Source organism: Mustela erminea, chromosome 6 (assembly GCF_009829155.1).
Source record: "Mustela erminea isolate mMusErm1 chromosome 6, mMusErm1.Pri, whole genome shotgun sequence".
Taxonomy (NCBI): Eukaryota; Metazoa; Chordata; class Mammalia; order Carnivora; family Mustelidae; genus Mustela; species Mustela erminea.
Window position 1 is genome coordinate 76104295 of NC_045619.1, and position 16426 is coordinate 76120720.

A 16426-nucleotide genomic window follows, 5' to 3' on the forward strand; every position below is an offset into this window, starting at 1 on the left:
GTCTATTTTTGCCATAATGGGTCAAAAAAGCCATGAACCTAAAATTACAGCTTACTGGCTTTCAACTTAAACTAGGAATAGTGTGAGGCATTTCTGTTCTGAAAGATTATCAGAGCCCTGAAGCGGGAAACTGAAAAAAGTTCTTTTAGAAAGAGAGGAGATTATGAAAATCATCCCTCTCTCTTCAAACAAAACAAACCTTGGATTTTACTGTGAATCCATCTATCAAAGAACCTGGGTCCTTAAGTTTTTTTCCCCCAGATTACTTCCATGGCACATTGTTGTGGGGCAGGAAGATGTTTTCCAATCTGTAAATTCTGATACTTTAAGATATGAAGGAAGCACGATATGTTTCTTTAATAATGCTTATTAAATAATCTGTCTCCATGATAAAATAAAAACTCTAAGATGGCATGCCTAGTACACACTCACGGACGTCCAGTTCTAATGCCTGCTGTATAGCAGATCCCTAGAAGTACTGCTTGCATTAATGAATGGGCCACAGTGCCACAGATTTTTGTAATTCTGAGTATTTTTTTAAAAAAACAAAATCTTGGGACACCTGGGTGGCTCAGTTGGTTAAGCAGCTGCCTTCGGCTCAGGTCATGATGCCAGGGTCCTGGGATCGAGTCCCACATTGGGCTCCTTGCTCGGCAGGGAGCCTGCTTCTCCCTCTGCCTCTGCCTGTCTCTTTGTCTGCCTGTGCTGCCTGTGCTCGTTTGTTCTCTCTCCCTCTGTCTCTGGCAAATAAATAAATAAAATCTTTAAAAAAAAAATTCTTAAAACTAGACAGCTGAGGTCACAGGGTAAATACCATACATATTCTAGCTGAGGGTTCTGCAGTACATACAAAGTATCTCTTGTATCCATCTCTAAAAAGGTCCCACTTACCTCAAAGTATGGTGAACTGACCATTCCGGATACACAAAATTCCTGAAAAGCTGATGACTTAACCCTTCTTAAGCACAAATTTATTTTATTTTGATGCATTTTCGATGATAATCCTTTAAAAAGTCAGTATTACACCTTTACATTCCTTATTATATATACCAGTGTTTCTCAGTCCTGATTTCCTATTGGAAGGAAATGCTTGGGCTGTACATAAACCTCTGAATCAGTCTACAGAAAATGGGGATCAGATATCTGAGTTTTAAACAGCTCCCCAGGCTACTGGGCATCATATATGCCAGGGCTTAACTTGTTTTTATACACACACACAATATATGTAATTCATAAAATAAACTTTAAAAAAAAAGATTTTATTTATTTATTTGAGAGAGAGAGTGAGAGAGCATGAGCAGGCAGAGCAGCAGAGAGAAAGGGAGAAGCAGCAGGCTCCCCACCAAGCTGGGAGCCCGAAGCAGGGCTCAATCCCAGGACCCTGGGATCATGACCTGAGTGAAGGCAGATGCTTAATGACTGAGTCACCCAGGCGCCCATAAAATAAAATCAAAGAAAAAAGATTTATTATTTGAGAGAGTGAGAGAGCACGTGTGGTAGGGTAAGGGCAGAGGAAGAGTTGAGTCTTAAGCAGACTCCTCGCTCCCCAAGGCCAGGCTCTAGCTCACCACCCCACGATCACAACCTGAGCCAAAACTAAGAGTTGGATGCTTAACTGACTGTGCCACCCAGGTGCCCCAATATGACTTGTAAAACTTACTTGTTTTTTTTTTAAAGATTTTATTTATTTGAGAGACAGAGATCACTAGTAGGCAGAGAGGCAGGCAGAGAGAGTGAGGGGGAAGCAGGCTCCCTGCTGAGCAGAGAGCCCAATGCGGGACTCGATCCCAGGACCCTGAGATCATGACCTGAGCCGAAGGCAAAGGCTTAACCTGCTGAGCCACCCAGGTGCCCTGTAAAACAAAACTTCAAAGATGATAAACTCCTTAAGGGAAAGGAATGGTATCTTAAATGACTTTATTTATGGAATACACTTTAAAATGATCACTTATTTCTGTCATAGACTCATATACCTTTAAAGCTTAAAACTACTTGGATTACTTATTTCTTTTAACAAGTTACAGATGTTTGTGGCTGTCTGGGTGGCTCCATCGTTAATTGTCTGCCTTTGGCTGGGGTCGTGATCCCAGGATCCTGGGATCTAGTCCAGCGTTGGGCTCCCTGCTCAGCGAGAAGCCTGCCTCTCCCTCTCCCACTCCCCCTGCTTATGTTCCCTCTCTCGCTGTGTCTCACTCTGTCAAATAAATAAATAAAATCTTCAAAACAAAAAAGTTACAGATGTTTTATCAGCCACATTTTGGTATTCAAATTATCATAGTTACTGTCGGATTGATCATTACTCTAACCCAGATTTGAGTCCAACATAGGAAGGCCTTGGATCTTCCACAGTACTCTGTGCAGTTTGGGCACATTCTTTATGCTTTGAGAAGACTCCCTTGTAACTAAGTATACTGTGACATTTTGGGATTCTGATATAATTTTCCCAATACAGATGTTCTTCTCAGGAAGTGGAAGTGTGTTGGATAAATCATGTGTTCAAAAATATCTGATGCAAGAAGTAACTATAACTACCTGGTGCAGGGCTGAATTACTAGTAAATACTTAGAAAAAAATAGTAATTCCCCTTCCCATGACTCTAGTAAAGCACACTCTGTTGTCTGTAAGTATCCGCTGGGGAAGCTGTTTGAAGTGTCCGTGTTCCAGACCCCATCCGCAGAGACCCTAATTCAGTACATGTGAGGTAAGGTCCATGAATACGTATTTCAAAGTAAGTACCCTCTGGTAATTCTGATGGAGATGGTCTATGAGTGATGTGCTCAGACATATTCTAATACCAAGATATTTGGGGAAAAAGAACATAGTGTTCTGCCTTTCTGATTAGTTACAATAAACCTATGTAGATGCAGACCTTCTTCTATTAAAAGTATCAAGAGGTTGTCTTTAAATATGTAATGTTGGGCGCCTGGGTGGCTCAGTGGTTAAGCCGCTGCCTTCGGCTCAGGTCATGATCTCAGGGTCCTGAGATCGAGTCCTGCATCGGGCTCTCTGCTCAGCAGGGAGTCTGCCTCCTCCTCTCTCTCTCTCTGCCTGCCTCTCTGCCTACTTGTGATCTCTCTCTGTCAAATAAATAAATAAAATCTTTAAAAAAATAAATAAATAAATAAATATGTAATGTTTATGAGAAAGACCAGTTCTCTGAGCAAGCTTTAAAAATATTAAAAGTTGGGGCGCCTGGGTGGCTCAGTGGGTTAAAGCCTCTGCCTTCGGCTCAGGTCATGATCCCAGGGTCCTGGGATCAAGCCCCACATCAGGCTCTCTGCTCAGCAGGGAGCCTGCTTCCTCCTCTCTCTCTGCCTGCCTTTCTGCCTGCTTGTGATCTCTGTCTGTCAAATAAATAAATAAAATAAATTCTTTAAAAAAAAATTAAAAGTCACTGGGGCATCTGGGTGGCTCAGTTGTTTAAGCATCTGGCTCTTGAATTTGGCTCAGATAGTGATCTCAGGGTCATGGGATGGATCCCTGTGTCAGGTTCCCTGCTCAGTCGGGGGTCTACTTGAGACTCTCTCCCTCTCCCTCTGCCCTTCCTCCAGCTCTCTCTGCTATGTGCTTTCTCTCTCAAATAAATAAGTAAATCCTCAAAATATTATCAAAAGTCAGAACACCACAGAATGTCTTCCATTTAAAATTACTCATGGACGATATATTTTATGTTTCTTTGTATAAAGAGTTCTTTTGTTCAGGTCTACATATGCATAGTTTATGTGCAGTAATTTTTAAAGAATGACTACCTATTCAAAAATTGTTTTGATGACTTTTCCCAGTAATTTACCCCAGTATCATAAGTCATAATAAAAACATAAAAAGGGGGACAAAACTGGATCAAAGGCTTTTAAGAAAATTTTCAACAGAACTTATAGCACTAGCATAATGTTGATACCTACACAAAAACAAAAACATTGAAATAAATATATAACTAGCCCAGAATCAACTGACATCAGAAAGTGAAATGAACATCTGTAAGGGTAATACTAATCCACTGTTGAACAGTATGTTTTCTACTGAATGTGTAAACTTCCATTGGTCATTACGGTCTACTACCTTTCAATCAGTTAAAAACCAGATGTGCATCAAGAGCTCTATCTACACCTCCACGTACACGTAAAAGAGGAGACCTGTGACAAGAAACTAGGCCTTTCCCCTCCTAAACCACTGTAATAGCTACATCATCACTTTGATTGGCTACATAACGAGGAACTCTTGTGTCTACATGACGGAAGACCTCTTTCATGCTAGAGCAATCACTGCATGGCTTTAGCAGGGTGCGCCACCAGGGTGCTGGTGGTTTGGGCTGAAAAGAAAACAAGGCAGGAGAGAAAAGTGCCCCCAGCTGCTCATAAGCAGCAGCCCCTGAACTCTCTGGGTACTGTCCTCCCAGGTCATTGTCTTAATACCTTCTCTTAATAGCCAGGGATGGGCTCTGGAAACCCCTGGAGCAGAGTCCCTACAGTGCGAGGTGAAGCGCGACACTGGCTGGGAGAGTTCAGGCACGTTCCCGGATTCTGGGGATGCCAGCTGATTTCACACTAGGGTTAAAACGACAAAGAACCAGTCCGTCAGTAAGAATGCTGTGGGAGGGAAGATGTGCTAGGCACCTTGGGATCCGTGTCAGGAAAAGCTTTAAATGCTCTGTGTGTATAAATGTGTTCGATCCTCTTTATGACCCTATGGAGTGCAGACTAGAATGCTTTTTACTAATGAGAAAATGGAAACTTGCACACAGAAAATTCAAACCGAAGCAGGAAGGCTCTAGAGTGCAGTGCCTTAAAAACCTTCAGAACTGATGAGAAAGCGTCTCTTGGAATACCACAAATAAAGGGAGTAGGCCACTAGGAAAAAAAAATGTTTTCCTCAGATCTCAAAAGCCAAATCCCAAGTTTAAGAAGACCTGACATTCTATTTAAAAAGTAAGACCTCTTGAGGGAGCCATATCCAGAGGCCCCATTCAAAAGGAAGAGTACGTACCCATTTAAAAAGTTTGAAGCAGGGGCGCGTGGGTGGCTCAGTGGATTAAAAAGTTTGAAGCAGCTGCTACCTCTTTTTAGGGTTGATCCGAACCTCAGGGCTCTGCAAATACAATTTCTAGCCAAATACAGGAATTTATTTTTGGTACATCACTACCTGATGGTCAACTATCCTTTTGTTCAGAATTTACCATCCTAATAAGGCAGCCCAATTTATTGTTGGATAGTTCTGATTATTAAAACTATATTTTCCATATTGAGTAAAAATTATGCCCTCGTAACATCTACCATCTGCTAGAATAAGGTATATACTGGGTAATGCTTTAGTCTTTTTTCTTTCCAGACTAAACACTTTTGGTTTCAGCAAGTTTATGAACGAATGGTTTTTAGCCTCCTTGTCCCTCACCTTTCGTCATTTACCCTTCTGCTTCTCTGTGTATGCTGGGTATTGCAATTACCTCTGCCTCTTAATCAGACAATCTCTGCTCACCTTCCCCTCAGTTCAGCTCACATTATCAGACTCAAGTCCTTCCACTGCTTAGGCAAGAATTCAAGGTGGGGGGCGCCTGGGTGGCTCAGTGGGTTAAAGCGTCTGCCTTCGGATCAGGTCATGATCTCAGGGTCCTGGGATCGAGCCCCGCATCGGCCTCTCTGCTCAGCAGGGAGCCTGCTTCCCCTCACCCCCCTGCCTGCCTCTCTGCCTACTTGTAATCTCTCTGTCAAATAAATAAATAAAATCTTAAAAAAAAAAAAAATACAGGGTGGAACATGCCACTCTTCCTTCTGGAGGGAGGGGTGGAAGAGACTATGTGCTCCAAATAGCTGTGTTTAGATCTCAGAATGTATTTTCTCATTAAAATCTGGGACAAGTGCCGGAAGCACTGCTATTAGATGAGGGTTTTAAGGTATAATTTGGTCAAAATAGAATTTAGTTCATGCCAGTCTGGAAACTTTACATTTTAATGGAAAAATGTATTCTTATTCTAATTAAACTTATAAAGGAGCTATTAGAAGATAGCTAATTGATCATTAGGAATCTGTATATATGAAAAAGACAAAATTATATGGTGCAACATGTGAAGACAATGGCAAATGTGGGTCTCAGTCTGTCAAGCGAAACAAAGGAAAAATAATGAAAGGTCAGAATCCAGAGACAAAAGATACCTGAAAGTGAGAAAAGTTTTGTCTTATTTAGCTATTACAGAAAACACACTTAACCAACCTGAATTTACCTTAAATTTGAGCCTGGTTCAAACACACAAAAAATTTCTCGCTGCTTTGTGGAGAAATTATATACTGTCAATATTCTACTGTTCAAGGAGCTTTGAAAAAAAATGCTCCAAATTTACTTCCATATTATACCGAACCTAAAAATAAAACACGTTAAAAAGTGAGTTTATGAATATCAAATTTTTCAAAGAGGAACAAAAACCAATTATTCTTTTCACTTTTGTACCTTTGAGCAGAACTCAAAAATAAGAGCACAGAATGTTACCCTTGGTAGATTCAAATTGTTCTTACAACTCCAGTTTCTAGTCACATTCTAGTTATATATCATAACATAGAGTTCTTTCTATAAAAAACATTTTGTCTAGAAGAACCCTATTATTTAGCTAAGAGAACAAGATCATAAGTGGTACCAGTATTGTATTTTAGAAAGTGAACTTGTCATCATTAGAGCAAAGTTTAAAATGGACTTCTTCATCCAGTCACCTACCTGCTAAGCTGCCAAAGGTAAGCTTCCTGCGGCCAACTTTCTCGACAAGCCAGACCCCCACGAGCGTGAATATGAAATTTGTGAAGGCTGTCACCGAAGCCAGCCATATCGCCAGTCTGTCATCTTCAACACCAGACATCTGCAGAATGGTGGCACTGTAGTACCTATGAGCAAAGAATCAAACAATTGTTGCTGATCGTTATTCAAAGAAAAAGAACTGTTCATGTAGAAAGATACGGTAAACCTAAACCAACCATAAGTAGCTATAGTAATGGCATCAAGTTAGCATGGGAATTCATGCAAAGTGTTCAGAGGATCACCATACAGGGATTCCGTTCAGGTAAACTTGTTTTGAATTTTGTATAATCAAGAAAACATCCTCAAGCAAGGGGATAGAAGGCTGAAGGCTTTAAAAGGGAAAGGTACTCCACAGCTAGGGATAGTGGCAGCTGGTTGTTTCACTAAGACCACTATACTAACCAAGGATAAGCTCCAAGTCCATGGAATGAATTAGAAGTCTCCATACATGGCAAATTTATATACTTAAAAGAATAAACAGATGTTGGATATAATAGGGAAAGTGTGATTTAATGGCAGAAATCCAGTAGAAAGTAGTAAGAATGTGTCATCTGACATTTTGTAAGGAGATGAAAAACTGGCCTGATGTACATGAGAATGGTTTTGTGTTTTCTGGAAAAGCACAGTCTTTGGAGAGGTTAAGTCTTTAACACAATCTACACGATTAGGCTCTATAGACTCATTTTTGTTCTAAATGGATTCACTGAGACTAGCTCTAAAAAACCATAATGCCAATTTATTGATGCACAATAGGAGATACCTCTTGATACATTTAAGGAAGACAGGTTTCCTACAGAACATTTCTTTTCTGATGAAAATATCAGTAGCTAAATCAGAAGATTACTTTGAAGCTGTCCTTAACAAAGAAAGCGAAATACTCCTGGTGAGTCACCCATGAAATGTGACAGAATTCAAATCGTGAAGACACATTCGGAACCATGGGTCTGCCTACCTTCTAAGCCATTCTAAAACACGTTACCTATCCAACCCAAATCAAATAGTGGGCATCCAAGCAATGTTCAATCAAGCTGGATATGTCTAGAGTTATGATCCACAGTTTCTAAGTATTTACCAACATTTTCATAGTATTTAAAAAAAATGTTTTAAATACATTTACGTTTCAATGATTTATCAATGGCCTCTATTTACTAAATTAATGATCTTCTTATGTAAAGCAATAACACCAATGTACTCATTCATCTTAATAAATAGTGTTTTTCTTTTTAAAAGTAGTAAACCAAACTTATAAATTATTATGTGACACGAAGGATGAGTTTTACCGATCACACTAAAAATTATGCCAACCATTTTAAGATTCTGAATTCTGACAGCAGTTGTAAAAAGGAGAAATTCCCAGTGGAATTACTCCCATCATCATGAAAATTGTGGACATTTTGCAGTCACAGTGTAAAGTGATAATAAAAGTTATGAAAATAATTCATTCCATCTAAATAGTGTTTGCAGTTTCCAAGTTCTATCACACAGACTTTCAATTTCATAAAGACTTGTGCAGCAAGGTCAGATCTACCTGTAACCACTGAGAAATAAACACCAGCAACAAATTAAAAAAGGCAGAAAATAGAAGTGCTTAGAGAAAAATTCAAGTATTTAAAATCAAAGGAATGTGGTACTGGCCATGCTATTCGATTACATTTCAGTCTTCTCAATATTTTCATAATATTTAAATAAATGAATAAATAAATAATACAGATTCATCACACAAAAGAATTTTTTATTTTTTCTTTTAAAAAATATTTTACTTATTTATTTGAGAGAGCAAGTACGAGGGGGAGGGAAAGGGAGAAGCAGACTATGCTGAGCATGAAACCCAAAGCAGGGCTTGATCCCAGGACCCTGAGATCATGACCTAAGCCACAGACAGATGCTTAACTGACTGAGCCACCCAGGTGCCCCAACACACAAAATAATTCTTGCAAACAGACCCATGGGAAAAAACTAAACAAGACAGAGAAGCTATTTTCATGTTGATACAACAAAATCATGAAATTCCAAGTGTTAAATTAAGGGATTAAAAAAAGGGGAAATGGTATCAAACAAAATAAATTGGTCAGTGTCAAAATTTTACTTAGAATGAAAATGTTCCTGAGGTATTAAAAAAAAAATTTTTTTTGGTAGTACTCTAGGTTAAATTGGAAGAACATAATGGAAGACTGGCCTGGGAATCTGAAATTTGAGATCTAATGATCTCTCTGTGGTAGGCTGGCCACGTCAGGTAACATAATCATTTTTTCACTTCATATTTATCTACTGAGTACCTACTGTATAAGCTATGTGAGTTACTAAGATCTCACAAATATATTATTAGACCTACTTGCTATGTTCAAGAAACTCACAGAATGAAAAAGAATGAAATGGAAATAATTTTAAAATCACAAAGTATACAGTTGCATAAAGGATAGACCAAACAATTTTACTTGATGTGGAGTATTACTCAGCCACCAGAAAGGTGGCTGCCTCAACATCCCATAGATGGGACTGGAGCAGATTATGCTGAATGAAATTAAGTCAAGCAGAGAGAGTCAATTATCATATGGTTTCACTTACTTGTGGAGCGTAAGTAATAACACGGAAGACATGGGGAGATGGCGAGGAGAAGTGAGTTGGGGGAAATCGGAGGGGGAGACGAACATGAGAGACTGTGGACTCTAAGAAATAAACTGTGGGTTTTGGAGGGGAGGAAGTGGGGGGTTGGGTGAGCCTGGTGGTGGGTATTATGGAGGGCACGGATTTCAGGAAGCACTGGGTGTGGTGCATAAACAATGGATCTTGGAACACTGAAAAAATAAAATAAAATTATAAAGAAGTTTTATTTGATGTGGTATGTTCCTTGACTTTCCAGGGAATTTAATGTTCCATTTGCATCTCAAAGAATTCATAGGGGATTGCCAGCAGGTGTGAAGATCTGGGAGAACACTGCTGGTAGAGAAAATGAAATGTAGAAAGAATAAAAGTACAAAACACTAAGCCAGATTCACAGAACGTAAGTATTTTACCTTGGTTAACACAAGTGTGTGAGAGAGAGAAGTATTACACAGGCTGCAGCAAAAGCTTCTGTTGTTGAGGGACCTTGACTGCCAAGCTGTGTGTGTGGGCTTTTTTCTCTAGACAATGAAAAATCATAAAATGGACTTTAAAGAGAAATAACATAATTAAATCTGTTCCATGTAAAGCTCACTCCAATGAGAGCCAAATAGGCAGCCTCGAGGCTGACAGAAACAGAGGTGTATTGTTCTGAAGTGTATTTCAGGTCAATACACTGGCAACAGGCTCCCGTGAATTTTCTGCATTAATGGGAAGCCATGCAGGCAGGGTGCTAAAATTCACTGACGGCCTTTTATCTCCTTGTTGAAGCACTACAACTTCAACGTATACCAGATCTTCTAGATGGAGTACCTTGAGTTTGATCTTCATTCTTCCTTTCTTGGAATACTGGTAAATGTGCTCATTTTTATTGTGGCCATAACAAATGACCACTGGGTTAGTGGCTTAAATCAACCAAAATATACTGTCTAACAGTTCTTCTGTAAGCCAGAAATCTGACATGAATTTCACTGGGTGTCAAAAATAAAAGTTGTCAGGAGGACATTCCTTTCTGGAAGCTCAAGGGAAAACAGGTTTCTTTGGCTTTCCCAGGCTTTAGAAGTTTCCTCATTTCCAGGATCCCCATTCCCAGGCTCAGGGTGGTGGTGGGGGCCCTCCTCTACCTCAAAGCCAGGGAAAGTGGTCAAGTGTCTGCCATGTCACATCACTCTTCTATATTTAAGGACCTTTGTGAATACACTGGGGCAACTGAGATAGTCTTCCCATTTCAAGGTAAAATGATTAACAGATTTAATTCACTCTGCAACCCAATTTCCTTTTGCAACGTAATGTAACATATTCATAAGTTGTGGGGATTAGGATGCGTACATCTTTGCTGTGGTGGGGGAGGGCATTATTCTGTGTATCACTCACAATAAAAGTGCTAATAAGCAGTAAGATAAGCAAAAGGCCATCAGTTAGAAGGGAAAGACAAGGACATTCAGTTAGTTAAAGGGTAATCAGTCCCAGAAAAATTCAGGCAATAACTGTATTCTCTCTCATAGGGCAGGGGATGACATATCTAGGGCAGAATAATTCACGAACCTAGTCTTTTAGTCAGGTCATGGGAAAAGATACATTGAATTTACATTTTAAAAATGTGTGAATTCCAATGTTTTTATAAAGGATGCTATCAGCTCACCACTTACCGAATGGACTACCGCTGTATTTACAACCTTCTAAGCCTTCATGTAGTAGTTTGAACGTTCAAGGGACTCAGTGTTTGTTTAAAAGTTGCACAAAGAATAAGAGTGTTCTTCATAAAAGAACCATATGAATAACTGAAAAAGGCTTTCTTTCCTATTAGACTAAAGCAGGGATGCCTTCTCTTTTCAAAATCATTTTATATACCTATCAGACAAACCATCATCTTTTTCAAAGGCTCCCTGGGCAACCTTTGGTCATCTCACACATGTCAGCTAGTCCCCTGAGTGAAGTTGAAAGGCCCGAGAGCAGTGTGTTCTCACAGAAGACCATCTTCATAGCTTCTCTGTAGACATCTAAGAACAGAAACAGCTGGACTGGATGTACACTCTTATCTCAAAGATTAACTGAGACCCAGCTTCTAGCCCTGGATTTTAAATCTGAAGAAAACAAAACAGCTCTGGAAAACATCTAGACTTTGATAATGGCGATCTATCTTAATGAGGACTTGAGCAATAAAAGAACAAATGTGCACTGTACATGTTTTAGCAAAATACATATATTATTTTCCTTTATTCTATATTTGAACAAAGCATTTCCTAGGGATTTCTGTGAAAGTTTTTTTTTCTCCAATTCCTTGAAGTCATACCTGTCTGTTTCACTACCGCCAGGTTAAGAGATTTAACTTAATGTAAGAAGTAAGTATTCAATAGTTGTTGAGTTTATTGCTTTTCTCTACCACCAACTTTCAAAAAGGAATTAATAATGTTTATTATATCACATATTAATATTATATATTTATTTTATATAATCATATATAATTAATATATTAGTAATATATTAAAACACACGATAGAATCTCTGAAACAAAATGAGTGGTAAGAGAGTAGAAGATGAAGATGATTATATAAAAACTATGGCCATGTAGTAATGACAAGCTAGCCCCTAAGGTTCCCGGCAGCCAAAGCAGAATAGTAAAAAATAGTTTTAACTGTCTGACAAAACAAAATGTATCCGTTCATAATAAAGTCAAACTTTTTCTGGTATAAAACTATAAAGACTTTAACTCCCTGAATAAAACAGATATGGAATATATTCTTCCCAGCGTGTCCTAGCAGTGCTGCAGACCGCTTCCAAATTCGCTTATCTATGAACCTTGTCTTGCTCAACAAACCTGTGGGTTACTTTCATACTTGGGATAAACACCAAGCTAAATAAGAAGATGGGAACTTCTGGAGCATAGCTGATTGACGCTAAGCCCTGAAAGATTCCCATTATCTAAGTTGTATTGTTTAGCTCTTTTAGTTTCTAGGATTATATTTATTTGTATCATATGGCAAAGTACACTGACTACAGAATTTAAAATGTCATTCTAATAAAAGATATTCTTTGAACTGAAAAAATTTTATTTTCCTACTGGGATGGTATTTATACAGTCAAAAACATAATTCACTATGGAAAATACGTAGCTTTAAGAAAAAAATGTTTCACTGAAAACATCTTAAAAACAATTTAAAAAATGATTAAGATTTTCAAAACTATTTTATATACTTGGTACAGTAAAAAAAATTAGCTTTCTATATTACTAAGTGTAAGCCATAAAGCAAAAAAAGTTAGAAAAGTAGAAATTAGGATATCATGCATATATTTTGAGCTAACACATTAACTATACCATACTATGCTTAAATCATACAATAATCCAAAAATCATAATGATCCTCAGAATGTGCAATTATTAATCACATTTAATATTTTACAAAACACTTTTCATAACTTAAATTATGTCAGTAATGTCTGGAGAAGAACAAAGCACAAATGTGTCAAAGGAAGTTAAAAAGGATTCTATAGGGATTCTTGGGTGGCTCAGGTTAAGCATCTGCCTTGCGGCTCAGGTCAGGATCCCAGGGTCCTGGGAAGGAGTCCCACAAAGGGCTCCTTGCTCAGCAGGGAGCCTGCTTCTCTCTTTCCCTCTGCTGCTCCCTCTGCTCACGCTCTCTCTGTCAAATAAATAAATATTAAAAAAAAATAAAATAAAAGGGATTCTACAAAGCCTCAGTGTTCCCACTGTCAACTTACTCTCCATCTCAGATACCACCAGTTCCTTCACCCTGGCTTCAAATCTCTGGACACCTCAAAAGAGATATCTTCATGTCTCACCCACCCAGCTGAGTTAGATCATTGACCTTGCTCTAAGCAACACCAAGAATAATGACAGAAACTCTCTATTCTGACTTGCAATTCACCAATTTGCTAGATTAACCTATTCTCTCTATAAAACATATGCCTACAGGAAAATGAACATATGGGACTTCATGCAGGCATGCGTCTCCCATCTGTTGAACTGTATGTAAATCAAATCAGGTGTGTTTTTTCCCCAATCCTGTTTATGCCTATCATAATTAGGTAATCAAATAATACAAAAAGCAATAGAACATAAGATGCTTAAAAAGAGGTATTAAAAACAAAACTGTATGCTTTGGAAAAAGTGAATAAAGGTGAGCCATTAAAACAACAACAACAACAACAACAACAACAACAACAACAAAACCCGACTGTGTAGGCAATGCAATTGTAAACAGTTGGGGATAAAACGTAAACGACTAGAAGATTTTCCCTTAGGTTTCTTCTCAAGTATCTCTCAGTTCTTGCTTTATGTGAGATGACCTAAAGCTGAATTCCACAGTAAAAATATTAAGTGTGACTTATTGCAAGAGAAACAAGAAGTCTGAAGTTCAAGCAGTGGATATAAGTAAATACCGTACAACTAAAAACAAAATGTTGAAGGTATATATGCATCAGGTTCAGATGCGCTATGGAATCACCTGGAGGGCCTGTTAAAACAGGGCTGGACCCCACCCTGATTTTCTGATTCAGTAGGTGTAGGACCAAGAATGTGCATTTCCACCAAGTTTCCAAGCCATGCTGACACTGCCTTGAAAATACAGTTCCCAAACCATCATGACCATCATGATCTTTTCACTGTTCTCCAATTCCCTGGTCAGTTCCCCCTTTATCACATTCGTGCCCACACACCAACTGTGCTTACTTACACCCAGTTACTCTTCTTCTTCTTCTTTTTTTTTTTTAAAGATTTTTATTTATCTATTTGACACAGAGAGAGAGATCACAAGTAGGCAGAGAGGCAGGCAGAGAGAGGAAGGAAAGCAGGCTCCTGGGGAGCAGAGAGCCCGATGTGGGGCTTGATCCCAGGACCCTGAGAGCAAGACCTAAGCTAAAGGCAGAGGCTTTAACCTACTGAGCCACCCAGGCGCCCCCCCCCCCCCATTACTCTTCTATTCGGCATTTATACCCAGCCGCTGAAAGGCTCTAGACAAACACAGACTGAACTCAGTCTGTGAACTTGGGAATTCCCTAAGACACACACGCTACAGCTCTGCAAATGATGACTCCATGACACCTCCTTTCTTAAGACCTTTTTTTTTTTTTTTTGAGAGGGTGGAGGGGAGAGAGGGGAGAAGGGAGGGAGAGAGGGGGAGCACACGCAGAGCATGGGGAGGGAGAAGAAAACTCCCCGTTGAGGAGGCAGTGTAAAGCAGGGCTTGATCCTAGCATGCTGGGACCATGACCTGAGCTGAAAGAAGTCACACTTAATCAACTGAGCCACCCAGGCTCCCCAACCTCCTTTCCTTCTAGTGCCCTAATCTACCCAGTCTTAGGTGAAATCTTGCCTAATATTCACTGAGAATGTGTGAGCCATCAGAGAGCTCCTTCTCTTATTTCACCACCATCATATCTACCAACCTACCTGATCAATTCCACATTAATCCATGAAAAATTGATTAGCACTCAAACATTTCTTTTTTAGATTCCTTCTTTGACATTGCTGTTGGAATTATCAATCTTCTGCTCTTCCTCAGCAATTTGCTGGCACTTCTCTCCCAGTACACACAACTTTCCTTCTGCTATTAGCCTTACTTCAATATACATTTTATTTCCTCTATTAGGCCATAAGCTGCCCCAAAAACAATCTGCATGTAATATACTTTTGTAACTGACAAACCCAGCTAATGACTATTTCTTTTGACACTTAGTAAGTGCTTATTTATTTATTTATTTATTATTATTATTTTTAAAGATTTTATTTATTTATCAGAGAGAGAGGGGGAGAGAGCAAGCACAGGCAGACAGAATGGCAGGCAGAGGCAGAGGGAGAAGCAGGCTCCCTGCCGAGCAAGGAGCCCGATGTGGGACTTGATCCCAGGATGCTGGGATCATGACCTGAGCCGAAGGCAGCTGCTTAACCAACTGAGCCACCCAGGCGTCCCGTAAGTGCTTATTTAAATGAACAGAGTGGTCTTTTATTTTTTTTTGCCTTATTTTATTTTTTATTTTTTTCTATTTTGTTTTATTATGTTCAGCTAGCCAACATATAGTACGTTATTAGTTTCTAATGTAGAGTTCAACGATTCATTAGTTGCGCATAACACCCAGTGTTCATCACCATACCTGCCCTCCTTAATACCTATCGCCTGGTTACTCCATTCCTCCCACCCTCCTCCCTTCTGTAACCCTCAGTTTGGTTCCCAGAGTCCAGAGTCTCTCATGGTGTGTCTCCCTCTCTGATTTCTTCAAATTCAGTTTTCCCCCCCTTCTCCTGTGGTCCTCTGTGCTATTCCTTATGTTCCAAATAACTGAAACCATATAATTGCCCTTCTCTGCTTGACTCATTTCACTTAGCACAATCCCCTCCAGTCCCATCCATGTTGACACAAATGGTGGGTGTTCATCCTTTCTAATAGCTGAGTAATATTCCATCATATATATGAACCACATCTTCTTTAACCATTCGTCTGTTGAAGGGCATCTCGGCTCCTTCCACTGTTTGGCTACTGTGAACATTGCTGCTGTCTATGAACACTGGGGTGCAGGTGCCCCTTCTTTTCACTTCTTCTGTACCTTTGGGGTAAATACCTAGTAGTGCAATTGCTGGGTCATAGGGTAGCTATGTTTTTAACATCTTGAGGAACCTCCATACTGTCTTCCAGAGTGGCTGTACCAGCTTGCATTCACACCAATAGTGTAGGAGGGTTCCCCTTTCTCTACATCCTTGCCAACACTTGTTTCCTGCCTTGCTAATTTTTGTCATTTTAATTGGTGTAAGGTGGTATCTCAATGTGGTTTTAATTTAAAATTCATATTGAGATATAATTGACATACCAAAAAATGCAACCTTAAAAAAAGTATAATGCAGCAGTTTTTAGTATATTTACAACTAAATTTTAATCTCTGAATTATAATCAATGTTCATACTAAGGTATTTTTTTAAAAAAAGATTTTATTTATTTGACAGGTAGAGATCACAAGTAGGCAGAGAGGCAGGCTCTCTGCTGAGCAGAGAGCCCGATGAGGGGTTCGATCCCAGGACCCTGAGATCACGACCTGAG

General features: G+C 39.3%; 1 protein-coding gene across 2 annotated transcripts in view; it reads right to left on the minus strand.

Moving 5' to 3' along the window:
* The window catches only part of SLC2A13 (solute carrier family 2 member 13), a 363699-nt gene that overhangs the window by 106215 nt on the left and 241058 nt on the right, over positions 1-16426 (minus strand). For both annotated transcript variants that reach the window (XM_032347765.1, XM_032347764.1), the window contains one exon: positions 6700-6863. In XM_032347765.1, the coding sequence (XP_032203656.1) occupies positions 6700-6863 (164 nt within the window). The remainder of the gene's footprint in view (positions 1-6699; positions 6864-16426) is intronic.